Source organism: Syngnathoides biaculeatus, chromosome 4 (assembly GCF_019802595.1).
Source record: "Syngnathoides biaculeatus isolate LvHL_M chromosome 4, ASM1980259v1, whole genome shotgun sequence".
NCBI classification, from domain to species: domain Eukaryota; kingdom Metazoa; phylum Chordata; class Actinopteri; order Syngnathiformes; family Syngnathidae; genus Syngnathoides; species Syngnathoides biaculeatus.
In genome coordinates this window covers 27,630,559-27,640,263 of record NC_084643.1, presented here as the reverse complement: position 1 = coordinate 27,640,263, position 9,705 = coordinate 27,630,559, and the positions used below count along the sequence as shown (strand labels likewise).

General features: G+C 41.7%; 1 protein-coding gene across 1 annotated transcript; it reads left to right on the top strand.

The window, feature by feature from the left end:
* The first annotated feature begins 429 nt into the window (after positions 1 to 429).
* Positions 430 to 8,074, top strand: LOC133499893 (hyaluronan and proteoglycan link protein 1-like). The gene is made up of 4 exons (XM_061818305.1): positions 430 to 533; positions 4,538 to 4,879; positions 5,903 to 6,205; positions 7,387 to 8,074. Exons 1-4 carry the CDS (start codon positions 443 to 445, stop codon positions 7,674 to 7,676), a joined length of 1,026 nt encoding a protein of 341 aa, XP_061674289.1. The 5' UTR covers positions 430 to 442; the 3' UTR covers positions 7,677 to 8,074.
* The last annotated feature ends 1,631 nt before the right edge of the window (positions 8,075 to 9,705 follow it).

Genomic DNA, 9,705 nt, shown 5'->3' with positions numbered 1-9,705 from the left:
GTTTACTATTCAGTCCTGTAGCATTTTCTAGCCGAACTAGAGTAATTCCATGAATCCGACTAGCCCACACAATAACATAGATTGTGTACGTGCTGGCCCTGGAGAACAAACCAAGGCAAGTCTCCCATTCAGCCAAAATGGAGGAGGGGGTTCCAGAGAATGTGCCAAAGAGGAGCCCCAATAGAGCCATGCGTGATGATGGTAAGGGGAGTGGTCTGGACCATACAAGGCTTCAATAAAAGCCACTTGTTTGGACCTCGGAGGAGCCCAAACTTTCCCGTAGCATCAAAGGTGTCTGCTGCACTGAAAGAAAGAGGTTCAGGTAAAACAAATAAAAATATATTTTGGGGGAGAATAGCTGAAAACATTATTAACAATCTTGTTTTTAGCACTTTGATTCTTATTACCACTGATGACCGCCTTTCGTGTGAAAAAGGACAAGATGACGAGTCTGCTGTGCATCACTTTGTTGTCCTTGAGCCTGGCTGGCATTGTCCACAGTCAGCTGACCGGCACTCCCGGGTCATATTCAGGTAAGATTCTCATGTTTAACATAATAAAAATGACAGCTTTCTTCATTTCAATCATTGCTATATGACCCATGTAATGAGCACACAGCTTGAGGGTCATTGGAGCAGAGGCTTCTGGGGTAGTAACACACAAACATCGGCTCATTGACTGTCTGCCAACAGACCACCAAATCGTGGCGTGAGCGGGGAATAAATCACCCGTGCTGCCAGCACTCCCAAAGTCATACAGAACCGTGTTCCGATTTGGCCCTGTCGAACTGTCTGACCCGGGGCCTTTAAGTCTGGTGGGCTTCTGGTACTTCTAAGACAGTCTCCTTTTAGTTCGTTAGAAAAATGAGACGGAGGTTTTATTCCTGTAAAGTGTATTTAACTAATTCATGGCCGCTGTTATATTATTTACGGTTGCAACATTACCACTTAGGTAAATATAAATGATGTGGGATACCAAAATCATATCATATATGAAAACTGTACCTGATGTTTAAAAACAATAAATTCTTGAAAATTAAATGCAAACTTAAAAGTCAAACATAACTGAACTGTCCTTGGGCTGTGTCTATTTAGCATGCCACTAGATGGAGCCTCCATATCACACTTTAAAAATCCCAGACCAGCTGATTTGTATTTAATGCAATTTCAGCAGATCTCACAGGCTGGAAAGCAAGCCCGGATTGCTTTATTCAGAGTTGGAGTGTCAACACTGGGAAGTGGGGAAGCTTTTTTATTGAAATGTTGGAATTGTTCTCACAATGACCAGTGAAGTGTGTGCATGTGCGTATTTAAATCGTGACCTCACTATGTGGAAGGATTTGCACAGCTTGAGACCACATTGGAGTCTTTGGGGGGCAAATATTACTTGGCTTGAACAACCAATGTAGCTCAACAGAAATCACCTACTTTATTTTCCTAGCCAAGTCATGCACTCGTATTGGCCCTTCTTCCAATATAATAGTCCAATGAAAGCCATTCGCAAATTGGACAGTAAGGATTTTTTAAAATATATTAACGAGGCAATTTAATCACTGCTTTGTATTACAATATGGCATATTACAAAGAAAAACTCCCCCGTCATGTGATACATTCCTCTTTACCACTAATGCAGAGCCTCCAGCGTGCATGCTACAGTACATAGCAGCGTTTTATAAGGCCTGTGAAGAGTTTATTGTCTGTGTGCTCCCAAGGTGTTGCCTGTCCTACTTTTAGGGATTCACTCCTGCATTAGAACCACGTTGGCAATCTGCCAAGGCAACGGGTATCCTGACAGGAGCTGAGTTAAGATTAACGACCCACAGCGTAAACGCATAGAGCCTTATATTGAATGGCCACCAAATGACTGTGAGGTAATTGTCTGTTAAGTGCGTCTGTTGCTCATTGGTTGCTGGGGCTGCGTTGGCAAAGGGGCTGCCGTGGAAATGGCCTCTTTCCAAAGCAGGGCCCAAAATCGCATTCAGGTTACAAGATCAGACAGTGATGTAGCTGCGTTTACTGCGTTAAATCTAACATGACAGGGTGCTGTGCTCATACTGTACAGTACGCACCCGCTTTCTATATTTTGCCTCATTATTCAGTTCAATGAACAACAAAGCGAGTACAGTACTGCAATTGATAAATAGGTTTCGGCATGCAGTGTATGCCCGAGCTAGCATCATCTTGGAGAATGGGTGTGGCCCATTTATGAACATGCTAAATCCTCCATTGTTCACATCACTTGCTATATTTTAAACGTGTTTGTTTTTCTAGTATCTTTCCCTTTTCCCCTGACCTATTATAGAATAACCATCTATTTATCAATGTTCTTAATTCATTTTCAAATGATCTGCGGTTCATAACTTGACCTAGACAATTATTATGAGAAGTCTTGGCCATGATCAAAGAGAATTCAGAATGTGTGCACAGAAAATTAATGGATGTAGCAGTCGAACTTTTTAAAATTTTCACACGCTTCAGAAGACTCTCAAAGTTCATATCAATTTGCAGATTTGTACTAATGCAATAATGATACACAAAAGTATGGTACTGTATAACAAAGAAGCATATGGTTCCCATCACTTTCTAATATGAGTGGTGTACTGTAAAACTGCAGAAGGTTTTTGCTCCAGCTCTAGAACTTTCTCTTCCCTCATTCAAACATGACATATTTTCATCCACAGGTGTGTTTTTCCAAGATGTCATGGAGAAAGTTATTGCTGTTTGAAAATCGTTTGCATAAGAGGCTAACAAAGGCGTTACTTGGGGTTAAGGGGTGTAGTCATGGGGGGCCCAAAAACAACAAAAATCCCAACTACACACAAATTCTAACCCATCTTTTGTCACATGTCCAGTATGAGGGATGTTACAATTGGTACTACTTTGGCATTGACCCTAATTCAGCAGTCTTGAAGTCTTTGAGTCTTGTGCTACTGTGTATTCAGAATAAGAAATGTTGACCATTTATGTTTCTATATTGTGATGTTTAATCAACTCCTAATTGCTCCTCCTACCAGTGTTGTCGTCAGACTTTAAGTAGAATTATTTGGACATTCAAGTACTATAGAACCATTATTTAGTAACATGTGCAATAGTGTGGCAAATCTACACTACTTGCCATGAATCATATGAAAGTACGAGACTATTAGTTCATATTACTACATTTTACATGGTTTAGCATTTTAAGTAGTCCAAAATATTGTACACCAGTATGAAAACAATGAGTGTATTTTGAGCATACAGTAATTACTTAAATTCTTGCTGCAGCAGATTTTTTTTTTTTTTTACACTGACAGAGTGCTCATTTTTTTCCAAATTAGGGAAACACACTGAATTTAATTGAGAAGTTGAATGAATAGTTCATCAAAGAAAATTAGATGTGCAAAATTCCAGGCCTAAATATGTGCATGACGACAACACATCTGGAGAGTCAATCTTGACGTCAAGGTCATCTTTGCCAGGAATTTTTTGTCAATCTGAGTCTGACAGGTTTGAAGCAGACCTTGTAAAACGGGTGTTTATGAGGCCTGGGAGAGCTTGAGTCATTCCAAGCAACACGGACAAAAAAAAAAAAAAAAAAAAAAAACAACCAAAAAGTAGCTTGTAATTTTGAACACAAAATTATGTTTTCTTTAGCTCTAATAAATACTTGGCTCAGTTTTGCGCAGTATTGCATTGAATTTGCACGACAGCTCAATATTAACAATGTGACTGCTTCTGAACAAAGTCCAGATATGTCCCCTGAGCGGTTAGAATAAAATGTTGGACTCCTTTGGATGGATTTCCGGTGTCAGTCGTTGATATGTTAATGTCACGTCGGGCATATTATCTTTAATGGGTTCAAGCAATACTGGTGGCTGCAATTATTCTCTGTAAATCCTATGAAGGAAAACGTCGAGATCTGCCTACTGTGTGCTTTGAATGAAGCACTGTACTCCTTTGTATGACTTTCCAGTCTCAGTCTTTTAAGTGTTAATGTGCAGTTTATGTATGAATGGATTCAAGCATACCGGAGGCGCCAGGTATTCCCCGTGTTCCCAGTAGAGGAAACATGATGCGTAAGATCCAGTTCTCCAGCTTGAAATTTCCCTGCGCAACCTGTCTGTCAGAAATCTAAGACTCACTGTTTCAGTCCGTTTGCTGCGGGTCCTGACTCCCATTACTAGGCCGGTTTAAGGGTTATACCTGTGGAGATGAGGGTCAAGGGTTTGTGTACATCTGTCCATCTGGGGTTTATTATTGCCTCGAGGGGGGCACAGTGGCTTGGCTGCTTATCCGAGCCCTGTGAGGTCTAAAAAGGATGATTACAGAGGTAACTCAATAAGAATAAATTAGCTAACATTTTCAGGGTGCGCTACTTGTAGCACAGAAAATGGGTATTTATTTTGCTTACTTATTTACTTACTTGGTCATCAGGCCTGTTTATAGCTGAATTTTCTAAGGCTTTAGTCACTTAAACTGTTTTGCATAGTACGGCTCATGCATTTATTGACAAACTAAGCATTTCAAACAACTTTTAACCACCCTGTGCTTCTTTCTAGTTAAGGTGATTGGCGACCTCGGAGACAATGTCACTTTGCCGTGCCACCTCCCACAAGAAGGCCGCAGTTACTTTAGCGTCGGCATCCGGGTCAAATGGACCAAGGTAGCAGACGATGAGGCTCTGAATGAGGATGTGCTGCTTTCCATGGGCTTCCACAAGAAAACCTACGGGAGCTTCGAGGGTCGCGTCTTCTTGCGGGAACTGGATAGTGATGACGCTTCCTTGGTGATAACCGACGTTTCCTTGGATGACAGTGGAACGTACCGTTGTGAGATCATCAACGGGATGGTCGATACCATGCAAGAGATTGGCTTGGAGGTGCAAAGTGGCCTCACTGATGGTAAAGAATCATTTTTTGGCCGTATCGAAAATAGATTGTGTTACATTACTACATAACATGTTCTCGTCTGTTTTTCTCTGGCAGTAAAAGGGAAAAAATACTCTTTGTATTCAAAATAGATCTATTTTGTAATTGTGTTCATCAGTAAACTGAAACTCATTTCCATCTTTTTGAATACCCGTGCAAAGCTTCTGATTCGCTATTTAATAAGCCTGCTGTTCAAAGCACTTAACGTGTTAAAATTGTTCTGCATGAAAAGGTAGTTCAATCCATCCATCCATCCATTTTCTTCACCACTTATCCTCACGAGGGTCCTGGGGAGTGCTGGAGCCTATCCCAGCTGTCTACGGGCAGGAGGCGGGTTACACCCTGAACTGGTCGCCAGCCAATCGCAGGGCACATTGAGACAAACAGCCGCACTCACAATCACACCTAGGGGCAATTTAGACTCTCCAATTAATGTTGCATGTTTTTGGAATGTGGGAGGAAACCGGAGTGCCTGGATGAAACCCACGCAGGCACGGGGAGAACATGCAAACTCCACACAGGTTGGTCCGAGATTGAACTGTGAGGCTTTACCAGCTGAGCCACCGTGCCCCCTACGAAGTTATATACAATTTTTAAAAAAACTGTCAAAGAGCTTGCTGTCAATTAAAAATTTAAAGTCCACCCAACCATCAATCCATTTTGTATACCGCTGATCTTGTTCAGCATTTCCCGCCTGGCTTTACACAAAATGCAGACCACACCCCGGACGGGTGAGCGATCGATCCATCGGAAGGCACATAAACACATCAACAGAACAATCACTGACTTTCACACAATTACTGAGTGCGAACTGAGGGCGATGCAACTCTAGTACTGCACCATCAGTGTCGCTGTAACCTGTACTACTACATCAAAATACTGTACAACCTGCTTTTATTTCAACATATTCATGGCAACATGAATTGGCTGTTGTAAGAATATTTCTTCATTCAAGTTTTATACATGGAACCCGCTGACCGATTTCCTCTGACTCAGGTGTGGTGTTTCCTTACTCTCCACCTCTTGGGCGCTACAACTTGAACTTTGACGACGCCGTGCAGGCTTGTTTGGAGCAGGATGCAGTGGTCGCCACCTTTGACCACCTGTTTGAAGCCTGGAAGGACGGCCTGGACTGGTGCAACGCCGGCTGGCTGGATGACGGCACCGTGCAGTATCCCATAACAAACCCTAGAGGACCCTGCGGCGGTGCCAACAGCAGTCCTGGCGTCAGAACCTACGGCAGACGTGACAAGTACCTGAGCCGCTTCGATGTGTTCTGCTTCGCTAGAGCATTGAAGGGTTGGTATTTAGTTGGTACATTCACTGTTTTGAGAAAAATCATTAATTCAAGTCATAGTGCTTGTACTAAGAAGAAGAAAAAAAAAATCATATTGCATGTTCAAGAGCTAGCAAGCATTGGCTTGACCTTCATACCACATAAATGTGTTCCCATAGCAAAAAAAATACTAAATAATTTCATAATTTTCAGCAAGAAAGTGACAGTCCGATCATCGCTAAATATCGCTCAACAAAGAATACGTGTGTCAATCGTTCACACGTAGCGGTGTTATGCTAGCGGAGAACGTCTCATTCATTTATACGAGACTTGTATTAAAAATCTAATTTAGGGCATATCTTCGTGCAAACACAATCTGGTTAAGCTTCGGCCGCGAGCCAGCAAGAAAGCGACACGTTTGTGCAGTCCGATCATCGCTAAATATCGCTCAACAAAGAATAAGTGTGTCAATCGTTCACACGCAGTAGTGTTATGCTAGTGGAGAATGTCTCATTCATTTATATGTGACGTGTATTAAATATCAAATTTAGGGCATATCTTCGTGCAAACACAGTCTGGTTAAGCTTCGGCCGCGAGCCAGCAAGAAAGTGACACGTTTGTGCAGTCCGATCATCGCTAAATATCGCTCAACAAAGAATAAAGTGTGTCAATCGTTCACACGAAGCAGTGTTATGCTAGCGAAGAACTTCGAATTCATTTATACGAGACATGTATTGAAAATCAAATATAGGGCATACCTTCGTGCAAACATATGTGTTCCGGTTGATATTAGATGGATTTAGTTGATGATGCTGTCTTCCACAAAGTTTGATCCATCGAAGGCATTTTTCGTACTGGGTCTTCGGTTTTGGAAAGGGTACGAATCGAACTCCACCAACTAGCCTTTCAGGATACCTGTCGTGACTACACCTCTTAACCATATTTTTTTGTTAAATAACCCAAATACGCGATAAAACGCTAACAAAAACTATACTGGACAATGCAATGTTGTCTGAGAAACTAGCGGGAGCAAAAACGGGCTTTGGTTCTATGCAGGTCTCTGGCCTCTGATTGGTCAGTGACGCGGATTGCCCAATATCCACGGAGGGGTCAATTTGTAGCAGGACATTTCCGACACAACCTTGAATTTATGGGACTTAAAGCTTGTCCGGACCAAATGTTCTAATTTGTCTTCTCCACACAGGCCATTTCTACTGGCTGACCCAACCCGACAGACTCAACTTCGACGAGGCCATCCAGGCTTGCTTCGATGACGGCGCAGAGATCGCCAAGGTCGGTCACATGTTCGCCGCTTGGAAGCTGGAAGGCTACGACCGCTGCGACGCCGGCTGGTTGGCCGACGGCAGCGTCCGCTACCCGATCTCCAGGCCCCGCAGGAACTGCAGCCCCACAGAGGCCGCGGTACGCTTTGTTGGATTTCCAGACAAGCAAGAAAAGCTCTATGGCGTCTACTGCTTCAGGCCCGAGCCCTGAAGAGTCCAGTCGAAGCCACGACAACCAAAGAGCTGCAAACACAACCCAAACTAATTAGGATTGAGTCGATGGATATTGAGTAGAGTGAGCTTTAGAACGTCTAGGAATTATGGTTTACTGGACATACTACACCGATTTCATTCATACTTTGAACACAGTGCAAACATTAAAACCATTGTTGTTACAAACATATATAACATAAAACTATCCAATACATTTTGCAAATGTCACAAACAATCCCAAATTAACAAATACTGGCATTCCTTAGTCAGAAACTGATATTGTCTTCTGGTGCACTCTTGTGTGTTTTACAGAGCAGTAAAAATAAAAATTCTAAATTGGGGGGAAAAAAATTCTATATTTTTGTATTTTTCACATTTTTTGTAGTTCTGGGTACATTTTCCAACAAAACCATTTTAAATTAAAAAAAAAGTTATCTGTGACTTTACAGAGTTTTTCTTCCCACGATCAACATTTAAAGGCCACACATCGCATTGCATTGAGAAAATTTAACACCTACCTAAACCTCAATGCACTCATTTATTCTAAGGCTTTTTTTTTTCTTTTTTTTTGCACTAAAGCAGCAGGGAAGTCCCTCAAGTTAGACAAGAAGAATCGTCGTCTGTCTGCTAGAACACATGGGAATGGGGTCACATTAAGTCGGCCACAACAGTGAAATGCCGGCTAAATATGAAAGGTTCATTGATGCAAGTCGCAGAAGAAACAGGATTTAACCTAAAACACACTCAGTGGCATTTGATGCTTAAAAAGAGCCATTTAGCATTGTTACATTCAAAGAATGATTCCGATCTGATGGCAAGCTCAAGACGACACAAATCATTTGGGCTTTCCTTCTATAACTCAATGCAACCCTCTTTGAACATAATGGCAGACCCAACAGTTACTTTTCTGGACTGCTCCTTGTGCAGTCCTAAAGTAATCCGCACGTTTTTCCTCTTTCGCGTCACAACGCAAATAAGCATGTAATACATGCTACTATAATATGATGTTACACTTAAAATAGTTGAAATGTGTTCAAAATTATCGGTGCTGTTGCTCTGCAAAGACCAGGAGATCAGGACCAGCCACAGTTCATTTCCTTTTTGTAAAAACTAAATGTTACTGCTTACAGGAGCTACACACGTCACACCAGCATAGTTGAAATAACAGGAAATCCCAGCGAGCAACAGACATTGCATCGTGCAACTTCATTTTAAACGCAAAACTAATAAAGTTTTCCAGTATTAGTGTCAGTAGACTTCACGTGACGTGGCTTGGATGGGTACTGGGGAACTTCAGTAAAAGGTCAATGTACCCACAATGCTCTGTTCTGAATCCACTAACGTTGGTATATTCAAATGGGAGAAAAGTGGAGTTTTGTCAAAAATGAAAGTCCTTAACCTTGGTTTTCGTGATGAATCTGTTCCAGAAAGTCAGACTCAAACTGAATCTGAAATCCAAACCAGTACTTCCCATAGGACATAAGTAATGTGTTCCTGAAGCCCAAACATCCAAACAAAACAACACAACACACATTTTATAGCAAAAAAAAAGTGCTTTTACCCACACACCCAACAGTGTGAAATGAATATAAATATAATTAACTTTAAACATCACTTTCCCCATACAGCGAAGAGGTAAAAGCGGGGAGCCATTTTCAGTTGATGTGTTTCTTGGCTTGTGTTTTTTACCTTCTAATAAAATAATTGGCTGTCATAACTGTCCATCATTTGATGTAAGAAAGCATATCACATAATTGCATCCTTTTATTAACAATAGCAAACCTCCCTGTTTGCTTGGCCAACAGCAATACTACTAAAGTAAATAAAAAAAAATTGTATAGTTGAATTAAACCAGAGAGACAAGGCACCAAACAATCATAAACATTGTGCAGCCATTACGTGCAAATTTTGGCTATTCAAATCTGGGCGAGGACGTTAAAGAATCTGCAAGTTCCACTGTACTCCCGCGACACAGTGCCTCAGCTGGTAAAGCGTTGGCCGCACAGTTCTCAGGACCCAGGTTCGAT